The sequence below is a fragment of the Lonchura striata genome, chromosome 5 (assembly GCF_050655825.1).
Source record: "Lonchura striata isolate lonStrDom1 chromosome 5, ASM5065582v1, whole genome shotgun sequence".
NCBI lineage: Eukaryota > Metazoa > Chordata > Aves > Passeriformes > Estrildidae > Lonchura > Lonchura striata.
This window is the reverse complement of record NC_140707.1, coordinates 36,961,895-36,983,573: the sequence shown is the minus strand read 5'-3', so window position 1 is coordinate 36,983,573 and position 21,679 is coordinate 36,961,895. Positions and strand designations below refer to the sequence as shown.

Sequence of the window (21,679 nt, the reverse complement as noted above, 5' to 3'; positions counted from 1 at the left end):
TGCCATTAATAGGAATAATCCAACTTCTTATCTGAAGGCAGCAGCACAACTTCCTTCCCTACTAATATCAGGGTGACATTTGCACTTTTTCCTCTTGTACTCAACATGAACTCATGCTAAGCTGTCATATTTGAAATGCTCAGAACTGGCCTTAGTTTGCTGTGTATCTCATTAAGACACTAAAGCCATTGTGCTTGCAAGTAAGAAGTCAAGTGAGCCCTTAAAGCACCAAAATTTTAGTTAATGCACCCTGAAGCCACATACAGAAATTCCTAAATTCAACTGTTGTTTGAACCCTTACAGAATACTAACATCCTACTGAATTCTGCTGCATTTCCACTAGGTCTGAATCCTAACTTAACCAGAATTCAAAATACCATGCATTAGATACTGAAGACTAACAGTACAGACAACTCATAATGGGCTTCTTTGAGGGCCAGACACATCAGTCAAAGAACTACAGTCACTAGTATTTTTTTAGTGTATCAGAAGCTGGCTCCTTGTCATAAGAAAAAACTGCTAAGGTATGAAGCCAGAAACTCATACCCAAAATAAAACTCAGGAAAAAAAGTCAGAACTTATGTACTCAACGTATCACATAGTATCCCAATAACACTTTTAGACTTATTATATGATACACTATGTATAATTATATTATATTAAATTATTGTTGTCAACTTCATGCCATTAAAATGTTATTAAAAGTAAAATTATTTGTTAATGACAACAATTTCAAGTAAAATTTAACATAATTGTAGTACTACTATATTACATAGAAAGCAAATATTGCTTTATATATACTGGAAGTATATATGTATGTGTGTCTATTTTATCGTTAATATTATCCATCCCTACCCCTTTAAAAAGTGCTAAGCCCAGTTGAACCCGCAGCTCGGACTGAGAAAGGGAAAAAGAAGCGGGGGAAGAACCTGCTTCCTTCTTGTGTAGACTGAGGACGTACTTCAGGGAGAAGAGCTGGGACACACAAGAATCACAACATGGAGCTGGGAGTATTCCCTCCATGAAGAAATACTGCAGTATTAAAAGAGGGAGCTGACAGTCAAGATACAAATGTATATATTTACATATAAAATTCTAAGGAGAAGCTACCCAGAAAATTTGTTGCAACTCATAAGGACACTAAGTAACCAGAATTAAGCTTAAAGCAAAAACATTACTCCTCAGGGAACAGTAGGCAGTAGGAGACTGGAATAACAGTCCTTTTTTGTCTACTGTTTTCTCCACACAATGAGTTTTCTATTAGAAATTTTCTAACTTTGATGTAATTAATAATGTGCAATGTAAGATTAAAAAGCCTTTCTCGGTTAGTGAGTTAGTCTGAAAGTAATAAAAAGACAGACTACTAATAAGTTACTGGCAGCTGAAAATGCTGCCACAACACTAAGCTAAGAGGTTGATTCAGCACAGCTCGACCACAATTAAAGTGAATATTATTAAGACTCATTTGCTCTGCTACTTTAAAATTCTTGAAAATCAAGAGGCATAAAACCCTAGCAAACTTGCAGGCCAGGATTTCTATTTGATTCTCTTTGGGATCTGGAACTTTTTAAAAAGCCTTGCTGTAAAACTGAAGCTTCTAGACCCAAATATTGTTTTATTCCAGAAAATGCAACCATAAGCTGGGTGGTGACAAGAGTGAGGTATGACCCATGCATGTATACGCATGAGAGGATACAGGATTTGCACAAAATCCTGTTTTGAAACTTTGATGCAATAACCAACTTCTCAGAGAATAAAAAAGTTATTTTTAAGCATTGAAACAATTTCATCTGGCCTTAGATTCTGATGTTACATGCACTGTAAGTAGTCACAGAAACTTCTCTCCCTCTAATTATGGGAAGATGAATCAAGGAAGTTTGTCCTCTCAAAATCTTCAATCCAAGATCAGGTAAAAATGGTGAAATAGTGTCTTAACTAGCTCTTTCTTTGAAACAGTGCATATTTAAACCAACTTTTTTATAGCCCAAAGTAATGTATTTGGCACTCTTGTAATATAACAACAAAAGCAGAGAGACTGCCTTTTTGATTTTTTTCCAGATTGAAAACCATTAAGCTGATCATTTTTTTGAAAGTACCAAGATATATAAAGTTTTTTGCTACATTATTTTAAAATACACTAGGAAGGAGTTGGAGGGGGAATCTGATTTCTTGTGGAATTAATCTATGGCAATCTACGGCAGAGGTTTGAAGGATATTCACTTGCCTTTCTCCCCAAAAAAAAGACAAGAAAGGAAAAAAACCTCAAAGTATCAAGACTAAACACAAGACAACAAAATTACAATAACAAGACTAAAAGAATATTAAAAACCTCAGATTTTTTATTTTTGAAGGAGGAAATTCAAAAGACCTTTGAAAGGAGGAGAAGTACATTAGCCTGTAAGACTTAAGAACCAGTAAAGTTTGTTTGTTCCATGGCCTAAACATCTGAGTATGTCCAGGTATAAGCATTTCTACTGAAGTATCCACAACTCAAGGACTTTTTTTCTTTACAGTACACCTAATTAAACATACTATCAGGCCACAGAAGCAGAAGGAAAAAAAACACATAGTACCTTGAATTAAAAAAAAAATCAGTCCTTTATTTCTGAAGTCCTCTAATAACGCAGAATTAAAATTACTCTTAGGTATATATGCAAGCTTTTACATGGTTCTATTATCAAAAATGTCAGAAGAATTGAGTATGAGTGGAAGCATCACCCTCAACAGCATTAGGGACTCCACTGCTTTTGCAGAGGATAGAGGTAGGAGTTCCCAACTTTGCTTCCTATCAAGTACTACCTAAGAGCTTGCCCACCACAAAACAAAAAACTAAACCAAAACAAACAAAAATACCCCTAAAACTGCAACACAACAAAAAACCCCCAAACAAACAAACAGAAAATCCACAACTTCCCAGTCTTCATTAATTTGTAAATATCAATGTGTTTGGTTTAAGAAAAACGTCACCCTCTCAATGCTGTCCTTGAAAGCTGACATACTTCTAAACTCAACTGTATGGCATGAAAACACTGTGAACAGATCAGAAGAAAGAAGAAGGACTAATGTTCTGAAAAACTCCAGCACTTACGAAGATAGTTTTGCCATTTCTTGTATAACATCAATTTTCTCTTTCCAAGTAAACAATTTTACTTTTTCACACAGGTTACAAAAACATAACAAAAAGCTGGCCAATGCTTGAACATAGTTCTAGGACAGTGGTAATAACATTTATTCATCAATGACAGATACTTCCAAGCCAGACAACAAAAACTTTGCAGTCTTTTCCAGTCTGCACAGATTTTACCATATTTCACAGATCAGCTGCCTTGGAGGCAAAACCAGAGAAGGAATCTAACATGCACTGGACCGAAAGAAATCAAATCTACCAATTTGCATCACCTATTTTTAAGGAAGGTCCCTGAGCCATTAAAATGTTTTTTATTCCTTGGAAATAAACTGTTCTCAACTGAATCTGCCTCAATGACCCTCTCCAGGCAAATGAGTATCACTATGAAAGCAAAACAAAGCTGTCAATAATTATTTTCTGAGTTTTACTTCTAACATGTAGAGTTATCTAAACTTTTCTCCATGCTCTTAGGAACTAAAAAAAGCCCAACTTATCTGTAATTGGTGTCTTTTCAGTATTTAAGTTGGGTTAGAACAGCGTTCTTTGAGAGTCATGTAAGTCTAGAAGACCTTTTTTCTAATAGACTGACACATGAAAATACTGCAAAAGAAAGGTTTGGGCACTCTAGATCGCCAAACAATTCTAGTACTCTTTAAGAATTACTACAAATAAATTCAATAAAGTGTCAAAGTATAAATAACTTCATAATCTGAAGTTTTTCAGCTACTCAAAAGGCAAAGAGATCCTTCTTGCAAGACAAAAAAACAAAGGAAACCTCTGTCCTCTCTAAAACACAATGTAGTTGGATAGTAATACAGCCTTTGTATAACTACATCATAGATATAACTTTTCTCCAGTAAGAACTGACCTCTAATTTCACCATTAACCATTAACATCATCCTGATATCCTGCTGTAAAATCATTTTCTTGTGTACTGGTCTACAAAGGTTGCTTTAGTCACTAAATCTTCGGCAGATTAAGCCTGGTATTAACAAACCTGGTATTAACATGAACCAACAGGGCAGAAAAGAAACCTCTATGGGGTTTTTCAAAATAATTTTTTCTCATTGAAAGTATCTCTACATGGACATTAACTATTCACTAAGTCTGCTCCATGCTATTGCTTGGATTTTCAAAACTAAGTAAAAGTGCAGTAAAATAATAGGTTTTGCCAGGTTTGCTTTAGAAAAACCAAATTGCTCAGAAGTCCTTCCTTTACCTCATAGCAAATACAAGGCAACTGATTACCAACAGGCAGGCTACCTGCTACTTCTTTGCAGAATAAAGAATTCACACCAAGCAGTTATTGACAAACCATTGGTTTGTTGCCAATTACAACTGCCTTGCAGCTACCCCTACACATGTGCAACCTAAATACCCACACATCATTCACTTTCACAAATGAAAACTGAAGATAGAAGCGTGTCAATGTGGTGAGCAACCCTAAAAACAAAGGCATTGTTTTGATGACTGCCATGTGCTCTGCCTGAAACTGAAAAAAATAATTTTAGCCTTCCAAAATGCTAAAAGGGTTAACAGAAATCCATCAATGCTTCTCAACAATGGGAACTAAAGCAACACAGAAAATAATACTGAGCTCTTGCATTCCCCAGACACCTTAGAAAGTCAAGACTGATACCATAACAGAGCAAAGAAAAGCTTTTAGTAATATTAACTGTTCTGCCATTTCAGGTCATGCAAACTTTAGCTGCAAACCTCTACAGTGAGCATCTGTTATTTATTTACAAAACATCCCACTTAACCAGCGGTTGTATTGAAAGTGCAGTGTTAACCCACCTTTCAGAGACTTCTTGTTTTAGCTTTGGCACAACACCTGAAGGCAGGTCACTATTCAGGAGACCCAAGAAGTCTCCTTCTGCATTAAAGGACTCCTTATCCAGCTCAGTGTCTGATGGGTTTTGACTAATGAATGAAGAATCTAAACTTCTCTGGTGCACATCTAATGCATCAACTTCAGCAGGGCCACCACAAATGCCAGGAGTGCTAAAAACACTACCTCCTTCCAATGCTAAGTTGTTGTTCTGTTTCACATCACGCTGAGGCCGGTTATTCAGCCCATCATCTCTGAACCCTTTAGCGAAAGGATTGTAGTCTATTTTCAGCTGGGTAATCTGCATGTTCTGGTAGGCTGTAACTGCGAAGAACTCTGTCTGTGGAAAGGTAAATGTATGGACATCAGGGCCGTTAAGCTGAATGACTTCTGTGGCTTTGTTTGCAGGCACCAAGTGAAGTCGTGGCAGGTATCGGTGCATAGAATGCAGGATTATGTGACCCTCCTGGTCCAGGGTATTGTTGGTAAGTTTGAGTTTGTAGAAGGATACTGGCTGGTGCATCCAGAACTGGCCAGTGGAAGGGGATTCTGGATGAATAAACACTCGTCCTAGAACATGTGGTTCTGCCTTCCCACTGGGCTCCCACCAACGGCCATTCCATTTGTATCGGTGGTTGTCCACAGGGGATATGTCCATGACTAGGATGTACTTCTGACTGGAATTCAGCCCTGTAATCCAGTATCGGCAATACGGAAACATCCGCCTCCCCTGCTTTGTCAGGATCATCTCTGTGTTGCGATGGTAGAATTCATTCCACATGTTGTTGTTATCTAGGGTGACAGTGATGCCCCCTGAGACACAGTCAGCTGGGAGGCAGGTCTTCACTCTGGGTTTGACTGGAGTTGATACACTGCTGGCAAGAGCACAAGCATCACGGTTTGCTACTAGGATTCCTTGGTCAGCTTTTCCATTTCCCTGCTGTTGTTTCAAGATGACAAAGAAAGCAGGTGCTGCACCAGACATAGTCCCACTATCCCGGCTCGTCAAGACAATCTGCTGTTTCTCCATGATGAGCACTTTCACAAGCTCTCAAACCAAATGCAAATTCTACACAGTTCTGATAATCTTCTATGTGTGTTCACCATTCTGGAAGAAATGGAAACCAAAATTCAAATTATTCCAACACAGTCTAAGTAATTTAGTCACGTGAGACATCCCTTTTACAATAGCTCTACACATCATAAACTTAAAAAATAAGCAGTACTATAAAACGGAGCACAATCAGGGTGTAACAAATCAAAGTTGCGTTTATATATATAATTTTGACCTTATAGACACATGAGGGCTATGACACCTTTAAATTGCTTTTCCATACAGGCTTTGCCCCAACAGAACTCCTTGCTTTGCTTGGTATTTCTAAGCATTTTGTTCAGACATTCCCTCTAGTCTGCAGATCATTCACTTAACAACATTAGGCAGAACATGCAAAAGTTTTCAGGAAAGCAAATGGCACATTTCTGACACAAAAGTCTTGCCAGAAAGAAAGACAGAGTTCCCTGAGGTCCACAATTTGTCAAAAATTTAAAGGGGGAAAGAAAAAAGAAATGTTCATAACATTTTCTCTTAATTTCTTTATTGAAATTGTCAAAGTTTGTGTGTTTAGAGTTTCTTTACTTACACTCCCCAACAACCCCAAGAACTTATAACTGACTGTCAAGGGCAGAGAGAAAAAGAAGGGACAAAATACTTCAAATGGATAAGCTCTGAAAAAAGGCACAAACTAACCCCCAAAAGACCATGCAGCTAAGATTAAATGGATGAATGTGAAGCATTGGGCAGCCTCAGCTTCCTTTATCTTCTCAATTATGGAAATAATTTAAATCAAACAAGAAAACATTTGTACTGTTATGATTAGCATAATCACTGTTTAGGGAACTAAAGAAGTTACTTTTATCTGCATATACACAATTCCACTTTTGTGTACCTACCTCCCAGGTTAAGGATTATGTCAACAACTGTAACAAAAGATCATAAACTACCTCATTTTTCAAATAGCCTGTATATTCTTCTCTGTGAAAATTTAAAATATGCACTTCTAGTAGCACAAAAATACTATTTCCACATCCAGATGTTTGTATTTTGATCCTTATTGTATATGGTACATAGCACTGGCAAAAAATTATTGATTCTTATATCAAATGTCTAGCTGGTGGGAGCCAGAGACCAGAATTAATCACCACTGCTAGAAGCTGAGATGCATCCCAGAGTCCTGAGGGAATTGTCTGATGTGCCAAGCCACTTTCCTTAATATTCAAGAAGTCATGGCAGTCAGGTGAAGTCCCAGGTGACTGGAAAAGGGAGATACTGCACCCATTTTTTAAAAAAGGGTAAATAGAAGTATTCTGGGAATTACTGACCTGTCAAGCCTCACCTCTGTGACTGGGAGGATCATGGAACAGATCCTCCTAGAAGCGATGTTAAGGTGTATGGAGGACAAAGGTGATTTGGCAGCACAGTTTCACCAAGAACAAGTCCTCCTTGACCAACCCAGTGGCTTTCTACAACAGTGACTGCATTGGTAGACAGTGATCTTAGCTGGTGACAACAGAGATGTTGTCTACCTGGACATCCATAAAGCCTTTGAAACAATCTCTCACAAAGTCCTTCTCTCTAAATTGAAGAGAAATGGATCTAATGGGTGATCTGTTATGTGGATAAGAAACTGGTAAAATGGTGCCATCCAGAGGGTAGTGATCAACAACTCTGACTCCCAGGGAACATTCATGACAAGTGGTGTCCCTCATGGGTCCATACTGGCAAGGTAAGTGACACTAACATGCCTGAATCATGTCCATAAGGACCTGGACAAGCTTGATGAGAGGTTTGACAAGTCCAAGTGCAAGGTGATACACCTGGCATGGGGTGTATCAATCGCAGGCTGAGGGATGAAGAAACTGAGTAGTCCTGCTGAGAAGGACTGAGAGGTGCTGGTGGGTGAGAGGCTGGACACGACCTGGCCACAGCACTTGAAGTACAGAAAACCGATTATATCCTGCGTTACATCCAAAGCAGTGTGGGCAGCAGGGCAAGAGATGGGATTCTGCCCCTCTGTTCTGCTGAGACCCCAACTGAAGTGCTGTATCCAGCTCTGGGGTCTCTAGCACAGGAAGGACACAGACCTCTTGGAGCAAGTCTAGAGAAGGGCCACAAAGATGTTGAGGATAGAACACCTCTTCCTTCGTGAAGACAGGCTGAGAGTTGGGGTTGTTCAGCCTGGAAGAGGCTCTGGGGACACATAATAATTGCAGCCTTTCAGTACCTAAAGGTGACCTGCAACAAATCTGGAGAGTGACCTTTACAAAGGCAGTGATAGAAAAAGGGAAAATGGCTTCAAAATGAAAGACAGATGTTTAGATTGGATATTAAGAAGATCTTCTTTACTTCAAGGGTGTTTACGCACTGCAACAGATTACCCAGAGAAACTCTGGATGCCCCAACACCAGAAGTGTTCAACACCAGGCTGGAGATGGAGTTTTTAGCAGAAGGTATCCCTGTCCATGGCAGAAAGGCTGGATCTAGGTGTCCCTTAGGGTCCCTTCCAACCAAAACTATTCTATGATTCTGTGGGTTGGAAAACACCCACATCTCTTTCCAGAGAATTAACTCTTAATTCACAAGTTTTAACCGAACTGGATATTTAATAAGACATCTTTATTTTATAAGGACTGGGGTACTGTAGGAGGAAAAACCCTTCTGTGCTAACAAACGGTCATGCATGTGGCAAATGACCTCAAAGCTCAAAAGACAATTTACACCCCATTTATCATTTATATGACAAATGTTCTTAACATCTAGGAAATATGAGAGAGCCATTTCTACCCCTTACACTTCACACTTTAAAACTTAATGTAAAATTGGAGGAAATAAACCAAAACTGTTCTTCACAGATTTTGATATCTGCGAAGTTACAAGGTCTGGTTTTCAGTTTAACTTTGCAGAGGAAATTCTTCCCCACAAACATACTCACACAACTACCTACCCACTGAGGACTCCTTAGAGTCTAGGACACAAAATGAATTCAAGTATATTGCTCTGCTTTTTCAGTAGACTACACCTCAAGTCCCAGCAACACAAAAAGTTATCCCCAAGAAATGAGCACTTTCATATTCACTCATAAGAACAGAATAGAAATAACTCAGATACACAGAGTGGTGAAAAAGGAACCACATAAGATCTATGTGATTTTCCACCAACTTTGCATATACACATATAACACATTTATATGTATAGTAAACATACAGCAGGAAAGTGAGTTCACATGAATGCTGCGCAGGATGCACCAGAACTGTATTGGCTCATAAAGGAAGCACACTATCAAAGTGGCTTCAGATCTGGTTTAACGTATGCAGAATGCCTGTAGCTTTACATTTACTTGATTCCTTTAAAGTCATTTGACTAAATTATTTTACTTAAGACACACCAGAAGAAAAATTACAAAAAAAGCTCAACCATGCATTCAGCAGTTCTATGCATATAAAGACGTATAGAGTAACAGTTTCTCTTCTCCAACACTCAAAGTTCTTATGTTGTACTGCAGTAGCTTTTTCTACCACAAGCACCACGCACAGTATCAAGTCAGTCTGAGACACGCGTGGTTAAAATGTGATTACGGGCAATTAGAGTAATCAAAATCTACATTATTTCAGCACTAGCACAGTCAGTTACCAGAAAGCAATTTCCTATATTTTGTTACATTTGGTGACACACAGGAGCCTGTTTTATTATAGCACATAGACTTAATCCAGTATTTCAGGGGAAACACGTGTATTTGTGTAAGCTAAAGTTCTGAACAGCGTCAGAGATTTCTACTCTCTACACAGAGACCTTGTATTTGAGAAGCAGCGGCCAAGCAGGGCACAGCGGCCAAAACCACTCACAAATCGCACTAAGATCCGCCAAAAGCAGGACGACAGCCAGATGCGAAAGCGTCCTTCTCAAATAAAAAAACCAACCCAATTCCCCACGCGGCGACCGGGACGCGGCTCAGCGCACGGCGCTCCGGGGCGGGCGGGCACCGAGAGGAACCGTGGGAAGGGAAGCGACGGCGGCGCGCGGGCGCCGGGGCTGGCCCGCCGCCACCACGCACCGCGGGCTGCGCCGGGAGCCCCACGGCGCGCGCCCAACGGCAGCGGGCACCGCGCGCGCCGCGCCGCCGTTCAACCCCGACCGACCGAGCGCGCACCAGGAGGGGCCGCCCCGGGACCGGCGGCGACAGACGGGGGCCCCGCCCCGGGCAGGTGGCGTCACGGCTGCGGGCCGAGCGCAGCACCTGTCGCTTTGAACGCCCTCCTTCCCCGCCCGCCCCCCGCTGCCCTCCCCGGCCGCGCCGGACGGACCCCAGCCAGAAACCTCGGGACGAGGAGCGGCAGCCGCCCAGGAGCGGCGGGAGCCAGAAGGACCGGCCGCGCCAGCTGGCTGAGGGCAGTGGAACGAGCGCACGTGGGGAAACCGCGCCGCTCTTCGCCGGGACGCGGCACGGCCCTGCCCGGCGGGGCGCGCGCTGCCGGCGCTCCCGAGGCGGCCCGCGCGCAGCGGCGCCTCGCGTAGCCGCCGGGGCGCGGCCAGCGGGCCCGGGCCCGGCCGCCTCGTGCCCGCGCCTGGTGTCAATTTTCGCAGTTCGGGCGGCGGGCGGAGGGCGCGCGCAGAGGCGCGCGGGGTTCGCGCGCGACGCGGCCGGTGCTCCCGGAGCGCCCCCGCTCGTTACCGTGCGCGAAGCGCGCGCGGCGTCCCGCTTCCTTTCTCACGCGGACCGTGTGTCCGCCAGCTGGGGACAACGTGCGTGCGCACCGTGCTGACGTCACGGCGCCGCAGCGCGCGCAAGCGCACGGCAGGCAGGCATCCCCCTCCCTCCCGCCTGCCCATCACGTGCCCGCGCCGCGCGCAGGGCCCGGTGCCCGGCTCGGCCCGGCCCGCGCAGCGCCGCGCGCGCGGGGAAGCTTCTCGAACGGGCGCGCCCGGGCATCTCGCGCGCACCGGCGGCCGTCGAAAGCCCCGGGGCTCCGGTCGCGCGGCTCCGCCTCCCCCCGCGCCAGGAGTGCGCGCGAGGCCCGCGGCGCACGGCGCCCCCCGGCGGGCCGGCGCTGCCCCGCCATCCCCGTGCCCGCGCAGGCAACGCACACCGCGCCTCTCCACACTTCACAGCGCTGCTGCCGGCAGGAACCGGCCGCCTCCCGCGGAAACCCTCAGCTGAGGAAGCAGCGAAGCCAGCGGTACTTCCATTGTCTGAGCAAGTTCTCGCTGACCGGCCAAAGCACGGCTCAGACTGACCACCGCAGCTGCGGTGCCTCTGGGCAGGCAGACACAGACCTGTCATACCGCGCCCCCTAAGCCGGGCCCTGGGCGGTGTTACCGAGGCGCTGACAAACGGAGAGCCCGGACACGGCCTCGACAGAGCTCAGGTGCTGCCCCATGCCCAGCCTGGCAGGACTTCACAGACACCAAGGGAATTAATTACACATAACAAACCTGGCATTTCTGACAATAAGCCCGCTAAAACGGAGTTCTGAACATTAAGGAAATCCACATCAAAATGCATCACAGCTGCAGGCAAAAACATCTCCATGAAGCCCCCCTCCCATCCCTTTTCCCATTAAGGTAATTTATCTTATCAACACTGCATCCACTATGAAACAACAGACCTACACATGATGCTAGAAGGCAGACATCAGCTAGTAGGGTAACACAAAGGTCCCGGCTCACCCACACACTCAAATTTTGCACTGCCCATTGCCTACTACAAACTATAATTTTCTCAGGACTGCTCCTCAATCTGTCTTTTTTTTGTCTTATTTGAAAATTGGCAGAAGAGCAACATTACAAAAGGTCAGCATCCCTTTAGAGGTTCCTTGGGAACATAATTTCTTATAGCAAAAACTTATCTCAGAAGCACAGAACTAAAGAAAACACGTTTTTAAGAGACTTGATGAATATGCATCAAAACATTAATACAGGTGGGTCTGTATGGAGGCTCAGAGGAATGCCACCAGCTCTATGCATGTATGCACACCTCTGTCTCTAGTGGGCAGGGTCTTGTTGGTGGAGGGGTGTTGGACATAAGCAGGGTAGTCTCAGCCACCTGAGAGACAGAGCATGTGCCAGCACCAGGAACAGCACTGTGGCCTCTGCAGCTGCTGTGTCCACATGCCAGCAACCAGGGAGACTGGGATTCAGGAACCAACAGCGTCTGAACTCTGCTGCTGCAGGGTATCAACCATACACACATATATGTATGTATACACACACAGATATATATATATATATACACACACATACATGTACGTGTATGACCTCATCCTGCTCAAACAGGGAAGGGAGCAGGATATGGCTGTCTCTGCTGTACTCCTGCTCTCTGTGTGTCTGTCTGATTGGTGTGGCCAGACATGTTTACATGTAAATGTCATGTGTGCAGGCGCTTGATGGGCTTGTAGCTACCAACAATATATTTTTAGCCTTATTACTGGTCATATTTGGGGCATGGAGCTGTAACATCCTCAAGGTGTTGGATCCAGCATAGTATTTTTCCTGTAACAAATCCAGTCAGAAATAATTCCAGGGGCAGTCATTTTATACCTACAGTCATCACATTTTCTGTAGAGCAGTCATCAAGTTTTAGGGCCACAGGATAGAGATGCTGTTTTGTATTAACCAGTTTACTTCTGAACAATGACAAAACAGAAATAAGTGAGGGTTTTTTTTCAGGCAAAGGGTAATTTGTAAAATTGAGAACAGACAGAACTAAAGAGCAGACAGTGCTCCATGTTCATGGCCCACAGGCCACATGTTCCAGTCATGATAAAAAAAACAAACCAGAGACTGTTGACATTGCCAGAGATTTTCCTACAATTTTACCTAAGGCAGGTAGACAGGCTTGCCTGCACCAAAATTGAACCCCTGGTTTATCAAGAGATCAGATTCATCGGTAGAATTCACAGCAGTACTACAGACTCCCACCAGCTTAAATAACCCAGTTCTAAGCAGCTTAAAGCTGACAAGAAACAGCAGTGCTGCACTAAAGAATATCATCTTGTTTAGATCACTATGAACACCAGTTTTAAGGACTGGTTTGTGCTAAACATGAACTGGCAGCACAGAAATGAACTGGCTTGCACCTACTGAATCCCTGATCAGAGGGAGTTAAAACCATCCCATTACTGGCTAGTATAAAGTATTTCAAATGCCCAAGTTCACTACCAAGACATAGACTCTTCTCCCAAATGCTTCTTTCAGACATATTCCCTTGAAGGCATGACCTACAGTCTTTACAAGCTGCATTTCAACACCCAGTAAATCACGCTTCTGTTTTCATATCACCTACATGCCTATAAAGCACCCACTCAAGCCTACCTGCTACAAGTAATAAGAGACTGTAACTGTTAGAACTGCAGCAACAAACTGTTCTTCAGCCGTTCTTATATTTAACCTGTGGTAAAGATTCAGTAACAAAGAAGGAATTGGAGGGTCACAAATCCCAGGCTTTGCGACAGAGGACAAAATACATTGTATATAGTTGCATGTATACACATGTAACTATACATAGTTAAGTAAAAGAGACCAGCTGCCAATTTGTGAAAAACACACAAGAAGTGTAGATTACATTTTTTGTTGGCAATCCCCTGAATACAAAGGTTACTACTACACAAGGACAGGACATTTCTGTCACATAGCATAGTGTGAAAGACACTACTACAGAAGCATTACTGGAGCATAAAGGAGGCTTTCAGCTCTTAAATTCACTTGCTAAAAACAAGCACCAGCTGAAACTACACTCACTACCTGGAAACAACAGCTATCAAAACCAGCTGTGCCAGTGTAACACACCCACAGCAGCAGTCAGCAGTTTATTACAGCAGTCTAAAGTTTACCACTAACTACAACCAAACAGCCCTGACTGGGCTCAAAAATCCCACGTTTTGGGCATTAAAAAAAAAAAAAAAAAAACCCAAAAACCAACCAAAAAAACAAAATCCACAAGCATTTAAAGAGCTGAAAACCTAGTGATGCCACAACCAGAAGTGTTGTGCAACGTGCAGACTAAAAGAGTTAAAACACAAAAAACGTTCTTTCTTTAGACAATGTTTTTCTACTTTGGAGAATGATTAACAGTAGCAACCCACAAGGAATTCTGTTAATCTAACCAAAACTCTGGATTAATTTGCATTTAGGAAGGTATCTAGTCCCATTTTCTATGCCATAACCAGCCTCACTGGCCTCCAACTCCTTCTCCAGACCAGTAGTAGTCTCCAGAGCTTAATGTTTGCTGTACATGGATGTCTCTAAAAATTTTCAGCATCCATCAGCTACAGATCTCTGTTCTTATGCAAGAGAATCAGCCCAAATTTACTTTCAGAAATTTACATAATGTTATTTTTGATAGGAAACTAGCTTAAATTATTTTCTTAGCCTTAGTAAAGAAATATAGATTAGTGCCAAGAAGACAAAAGATTAAAGTGGTGGCAGAATCTAGACAAAAATTGAGATCAAGAAAAAAAAATTATTGAAAGAAATGGACTGTTGCAGGAAAAAAGTTTTTCAGTCATTTTAAAAATGCTTTTAGCTTTCTTGCTGATGCAAAGCTGAAGAAACACATGCTCCAACTGCAGTCAGAAAGCACTTATGCTCACAAAAAGTCTGACACAGCTTGTGCACTGTCAGCTTTCAGCCCAGAGTCTTGCTTTACACTAAAACCAAATTCATGTCACACTCAGAGTCTCAACTATTGCAGGATGAATAGGTGGTAGTTCAGAAAGTGCTTCACAACTGAGAGCTACACGCCTGCAAGAGCAGCAGCTGCTTTTGGAGGAACAAGGCACATACCTGGGAAGGCAGAGGAAAGAGAAACTCCTGCTTCCCCACTCCAACAGCCATACCATGCCATGGAATCCAAACTTCCAGCTGCCCATAAAGTCAGTCGTTTTTCAAACAGCATTAATCCTGCAACATACAATGTATACAGTATTTTGCATCTCTCAAGAGCTACCTGAACTTCTGGGAAACACTTCCCAAACACTGAAGATTGCAAAGTGGAAATGCACCCAACTGGATGTGGCAAACACAGTGCCATGGTCTAGCTGACAGGCGGTGATGGGTCAAAGGTTGTATTCCATGATTTTGGAGGTCTTTTCCAACCAAAATGATTCTGTGATTTCTGTTAAGAATGAATCACTGGTGAGAGGCCAGGGGGGAAAGTAAAGTTAACTAATAATAAATGCTCTTTTTACCTATATACAACATGTTATATTTAGGTTAATGTATTTTACATTACTTCCTATATTTCAGCAGTGAGTGAGATGCCCATTGCTCATACATTCAATGAATGCTGTATTTGTTAACATACTATTATTTCAACTACCAAAAATCACAAAATAAAACAATGAAGTAATGCTTTATGCTTTTTGCCATGCAACACTGGCAGAAACCAGACATAATCAGCAGGAATAGCACCATTTTGATAAATTTCAATCCCTTTATGGCCATCATAAGGAACATTTATCACATACATGAATCTTCAGCTGGGGATCTTGTCCACATCATAGAAGAAAAAACCAAAAATGACGTAAATAAAAAGCCGTCACCCGAGTTCAGGACTGTCCTACTTATCCAGTTATTTTATAGCAATACTCATTGCTACAGAGTCACCAGTGGTTCAGCAAGTTAGAGCTGCCAAGGAACCTTTATTCCCCTTTTAGGGGGAAAAAGAACGTGACACTCATTCAAGTCCAGATCATTGGTGATGTGCTCCAGGTTTATATCCCTCTTCATTACTGTTTATTGACTTACCCTGGGGTCATAAGACCACACCAAATTAACAGAAAGTACTGTACAAGAGTTAGCAAAACAGCACAATTCCAACATCACAAATATTTGTTTAACAGTATCTGGGTCACAGTCTTGTCATTGTCCAAACTGGCTTTTCCTGACATTGTCACTGGAACAAAGATTGCATTTTTATTGTAGATAGGTTTTATCTAGTTCCCATTCATTTTCTCTCTTTTATGCTGTTCACATTCCTTTAATGCCTTTCTGTTTTGGGCTTGATTAAAAAAAATAAAACAAAAGAGCTTTCTTCTGGTTGCTTTCTTCTTATGACACACCTTCATCATCCTTCTCTCACATATCATTCTCACTGCATTCTTCCTTATTCAGCTCAGCAAAGGATTTATCCCAGGTACTAAAACCAGACAAAATCCAACAGTGAAAGTACATACCATCTTTGTATGGAAAGAGAAGAGCAGCTCCACCATCACCATGATTATTTGTTCTAAGGTTATCCAGTGTTAAGAAAGAGTAACAAAAAAAGCAAACCAACACAGCACAACACATCCTTAGTTATGGAAGAAAAAGACAAGAGGAAAGCCCTGCTAGTGCCACAACTAGTGGCACTGCTCCCTATGCACATGCCATGACTGAGTGTTCTTTTGTAGATCCTCTGCTGTCTATGAAACAGCAAACAGACAACAGCCTCCTCACAAAGAAGAGCTCTTTCTCACTCCAGTAGGCAGAGACCTATTTCATTGCGTTTGTAAGGAAAATGTCTTGGACTTCCCATTTCTTAAGGTTGTTTTTAAAAACAATCACGAGCTTCACAAACAATCTAGTGGATTTGCATATAAATGAAGAAGCAGCCTACATTCAAAAATAATTTCCTTTTTTTTTTTTTTTCCTGGAAGGTAACCAAACAAGTTTATTCACCACTGGTTTCCTCTAGTTGCACGTTTTCTCCCATGGCAGGAACAACAGCATCTGAACCGATACTGAGCCAGCAATGGGTGAGGTTAACAGCCATCTGCTGTTAGATGAAATACGGAAGTGAATGAATGCTGCCCATCTCCACCAGACCTAAGAAATATGGGTTTTTTCTCCCTATAAAAAGCTGTACAAAAATGCTCACCTATGGGAACACTTTTGAAGCAGAATAAATTTCCCTTTCCAGTTATCTGTACAGATTCACAAGGCACTGTGCCCGAGGGCACTGAAAGGGTGCTGCAGCTGCATCGGGCAGAACAGCTGCAAGCAACAAGACCAAAGCTTCAGCCTGCCCCTCTTCTTTAAACTGCCCTCGGTTTTCAGTCTGCAGCAACTTCAAATCTTCGGAGCTGTAGCCCATCTCATCAAGTGCGATTACACACGGCCCATGCCTTCACACAGTTCACGTCGGGAGCAAGGCAGCGTGACTGTTGTGCAAGATTTGACAATGAGTCAGGCAAGATGCTCCAACCACATACTGGGAAGCCACTCATCTCCCCGGGCTGCTGAAACAGCCGCTGGCCCTCGTGCCTAGCCGCTCCTCACTGAGCTCGCCTTCGCGCTTCGACTCCCTTCTAAACTCACCAGCTCAGTGCGAGCGGTTCCAAGCAGGGCAGCACCGAGGGCCGCGCGCCCCCGCGCCCGCCCCCGCGCCCTGCCGGGGCGCACGCGCGCCGCCCGCGGGCCGCCCCGCCCCCGGCCGGGGGGCCCCGCTCCGGCCCCGCCCAGCCCGCCGGCCTCTGCCACCCAGGGGGCACCGGGGCCGCTTCCCGGGAAAGGCTCTCTCGGCGCTCCAGCCCCGTCTCATAGGTGGCGCCGGCCACGCCCCCACCGGGGGCCGATCCCTCGGAGCGCGATGGCTTAGGGAGCGGCGGCAGCTGCCCGGGGCCGGGCCTCACCCGACCCTTCCCGGCTGGAGAGCCCGGATGCCGCTCGGTCCCTTTAAACAATCCCCCCGGTCAGGTGACCGCCGGCCGCTACCCATTGCCCGCGCCCCCGGGTCCCGCCCGCTCGCACCCCTGAACAGAGCGGCGCGGGGGCGCGCCAGGGGTGCGAGCGGCCGCCGGTCCCGCTCCCGTCCCGCGCGCGACCCCCTCGCCTCAAACGCGGGCGCGGCGGCAGCGCGCGGGCAGGCGGCGCGCGTGCGGGTGATTGGGCGGCCGCCGCGCTCACGTGACGCGCGCACGCCTCGCGCCACCTCGAGTGAAAAACTTCCGAGGGAGGGGGGGGCGGCCGGCTCTTACCTGAGTCCGCGCGCCGCCCGGCAACGCCCCGGCCCACGCGGCCCTCGCCCGCCACGCGCGACCTCCTGCCGCCCTCATTGGCCGCCGCGGTCCATCACGTGGGCCACGCACGTTCCCGGGCCCTTCCCCCGGCTTGTCTCCCGCCCCCCCGCGAGGCCGGTGCCGGAGCGCGGGGGGCAACGGGGTCCGGCGGCGGCCGTGCGGTGCAGCTGCCTCGCGACGCCCCGCCAGCGGCGCGCCGCCGATTGGCCGGATCCGCCCGTCGACGCAGTTCCGCTCCCAGGGCGCCGCCGGCCACGCCCTTCCCGCCCCTCCCCCGGCCGTGCGCGAGGGATAACACGCTGCTCGCGCGTGGGGCCGCGCGGTAGCGCCGCCGGCGGCCGCGCCCCGCGCGCGCCCTTCCCGAGGGACGGCCGCGCCCCGAGCGCGCTCCCGTGGCCGCGCCGGCCCCGTGGGCGCGCTCCTGCCGCCGCACCGCACCGCCTTCGGCCGCCTGCGGCGCCTTCCCGCGGCTCCTCGTCTTTCCTCCGCCTTCCGCATTCGTGAATCACGGAAGAGGGGCTCGTGTGCTGCGGGGTGCGATGTTCTGGCGGTAGCTGGAGCTACGAGCGAACGCCGAAGGAGCGATGCTGGAGTGCAGAAGGATTCCCACGCTGTGGGTGCTATTGCCGCTCGCACAAGGCTCTCGGACCCGGCCGGGCTCCCGGGGACGGGAGTGTTTGTGGAGCTGCACGCAACTGCACTCACACCCATCCCCGAGTCACCGGGAAGCTACGTGTGAGCCGAAAGAGTTAAATAAAAACTGTCAGCATAGGGACGTACTCAAAGGTGATTCTGGAGACTTATCCAGAAAGCCTTTATTTGGTGTACAGTTAAATAATGGAACAAATGTTGATGGGAAAAAAAAATACAGAAATCCCCGTGAGCTCTGGGCAACATGGACGTGTGCAGGTTGGCTGAGCTGTGTGGCAGTTGTAACCGAGGGCAGTAGCTGCATCAATGAGTACGGCCAGGCCTCCCGTGCAGTCTTGAAAAATAATTTCAAGTTGTCTAAGGTAAAGGCAGGTCACATGTAATGGAAACCAATTTAAAATTTAAAGAAAAGCTGGTGACAAACAGCACCATAATGTAGCCCTGGGCTGAAATTTCTGTGTTGGAGGTCTTGGCCTGGAAAGGTGCTCAGTCATCACAGCAATCTGCATTCCCCAGGCATTGTGACATTACTGAGAATGTGTGGCAGTATGGCTGGGGAGTCCATGAGGGATGTAAAAGGGGAAGTGTCTCATTAGGCAGAGATTCATATTTCTCCAAACTTGAACTTTGCATTGAATTGATACCAAATTGAGTGGTTGGTTCTCAGATCACTGAGAAGATCAAAGATATCTTCCCTCACAACTTACATTATATTTGAGGAATCTGTATACAAAGGTTGCAGATACATTAACTGGTACATAAACTTTTGTTGGGCTTTTACAGTCTTACAGCTGAAGTTCAGAAGGGTTTGGGTGTCAATGGAGAAAGCACTGGTGGACTTAGGACATGTCTTTTTGGAATTTCTGGGCTGATTTAGGGATAGCTTCTTTGAAATTCTGCTGCTATAAGGGATAAAATGCCCAATTCTCAGCTGCGGGATCTGTTTTAGTTAATAGGCCAAACAGAGGAAACGCCGCCCAAATAAAATGTACTGTTTGATATTTATATGTTTGCAACATCATTACAGTTAAAGGATAAAGAAGTAATGCCAAGGCAATCAAAGATATTGGAGTTGGAAAAATAAAAGATAACACATGGAAGGGAAGTAAGTTTTCAATAATCTCTCAGGAGGAAAAGACATTATGACTACAGTAGTTTTGAAGGAAACCTGATGGTGTTTGTGAATATTACAGCAATGAGCCAACTTCGTGTAACAGATTAAAAAAAAAAAAAAGAAAATTTGTTGTTTTGGTCTCTAAGTGCAAAAAATATCTTTTATTGGGAAGAGGTAGATCTCACAACTGTTGTGTTGAAGAAGTTCCTATGCAAGTTAGATTGAGAAAATCTAACTTTAAAAATGTACACATCATTTGAAACAGAGGTGCCCAAATTACAAGTGAGGTTTTGCAGAAAAAAACTTGTTTGTTGGCTATTTTTTTTTTTTTGAAAGTTAATTATTGGGAAAGTAAAGATCAATAGAGATTGAGGAACCTTAAATAAGCAAGAAAAAGAATTATCCTCCTCTCCCCCTCCTTTCCCTTCTGAATAAAACCTTTTAAAGGGGGAAGTGAAAAAGGGCAGTCAGTACCTGTTCTTCCAGGGCCCTGTCTGCCCGAGGACCACACTGCTCTTCCACATCATCTGTTTGCCCAGAGGCCCACTCACTATCCCATTTCTCTCCACTCTCCTGTTCACACATCGTTCACTGTGGGCCTCTTCACTTGAAATCAACACCCAACTTTTTCAGCTCTTCCATCCCCACCCATCCTATTAAGAATTATAAAATGGGCCTGGAAATCCAATAGGACTGTTCCCACCGAGGAGCATATTTAGGAAATAAGGGCTTTTAAAAACTGAGCAGAAACAGGCATATCCTTTTATAAGAATAAATTACACAGGTTTTGAGTGGGCTGAGCTTGTGGGAGGAAGGAAGTGTGATACAAAGAGAAAGGGTGGTGCTAAATCTGGTCTATGCCTAAGGCTGGCATTTTATTGCCAAACTCATTACCTGCTCTGTTTATTCATGATGACTGTAGAAATCCAACCCCTATAAACAAATTTCTCCTTTTAATAATATCCATTTATAATTAATCAAAATGTAAAAATAATTACATTTAAATGACAATAATTTCATTTAACAACCACCACAACCCTCATGTTTGAAGTATGTTATGTAAATGCTTTAATCAATCACTCAAAGCCTGCAAAATGTCAGATTAAGGATGGAACTTCCTGGGCACTGAGCGAGTCAGGATCATATGAAGAAAATAATGTGTGAATTTTTCATGAAATCAGCATTACACACATGGGAACCAGATAAAGATCACTGAGATAATTGTGAAGCTGACATTTACTAGCTTTGCAGCATGGATTTTGTATTCCAAATAATGACCTTCATGGAAAGGGTTCATTGATGATGGTTGCTTTCTGAGGTTTTCCCTTGGTTACATTGGAGCTGCTGCTATTGTGCCTCCTTGTCACAATTTAAACCCGAACCTTCCCCTTATACTGGTCACCAGAGCTGCACATTACAGTGCAATTGTACAGCAAGAAAGGTTCTTCTTTCCAAAGCCAGAGGCCAGGAATCAGCAGCTGGGACTGGAGAGGTAACGTTGGGAGGAAAGTCTGTCCAGCTTTTTTTAATAATTCGACAAAGAAAAATGGCAGGCAAAGCAGAAGACGTGCCCCTAACTTCATTGCTGTTTTTGTTTCACAATGTGATAAAGCCCCCCAAGACCTCATCGAGGTCCAGACTGCTCCCCCTTGCAGCCTTCCCTCTTTAGTCTTCCTGTCTCTGGACACTCAAAGGAACCTGTGCTTCTGAGGCTGGGCTTCTGCTCTCTCTTTTACACAAGACTGCAAGGCGGCCAAGTCCTCTCCTTCTCAGGGATCGTCCCAGCTTCCCTCCACGAGGACCAGGGACAATTGCGACCTCCGAATTCCCAAGATGTTGCCTTCCCCAGCCCAAAGAAAGCAGAGGTGAAACAAGGCTGCACTTTAGCTCCTCACTTCAGTCATTC

General features: G+C 44.9%; 1 protein-coding gene across 9 annotated transcripts in view; it reads right to left on the bottom strand.

The window, feature by feature from the left end:
- MGA (MAX dimerization protein MGA) overlaps positions 1–18,106 on the bottom strand; it is a 58,575-nt gene extending 40,469 nt beyond the window's left edge. For 4 of the 9 annotated variants that reach the window (XM_021533479.3, XM_021533484.3, XM_021533483.3 and 1 more), the window contains exons 1-2: positions 10,685–10,792; positions 4,925–6,066 (exon numbers count right to left, since the gene is read on the bottom strand). In XM_021533479.3, coding sequence (XP_021389154.2) covers positions 4,925–5,988 — 1,064 coding nt within the window. In that variant the 5' untranslated portion in view covers positions 5,989–6,066; positions 10,685–10,792. Of the gene's footprint in view, positions 1–4,924; positions 6,067–9,932; positions 9,956–10,329; positions 10,468–10,684; positions 10,793–14,793; positions 14,911–16,867; positions 16,990–17,966 lie in introns of those variants that run through there. The other 5 variants (XM_021533481.4, XM_085580298.1, XM_021533482.4 and 2 more) reach the window with 5 other exon arrangements.
- Positions 18,107–21,679: the final 3,573 nt, after the last annotated feature.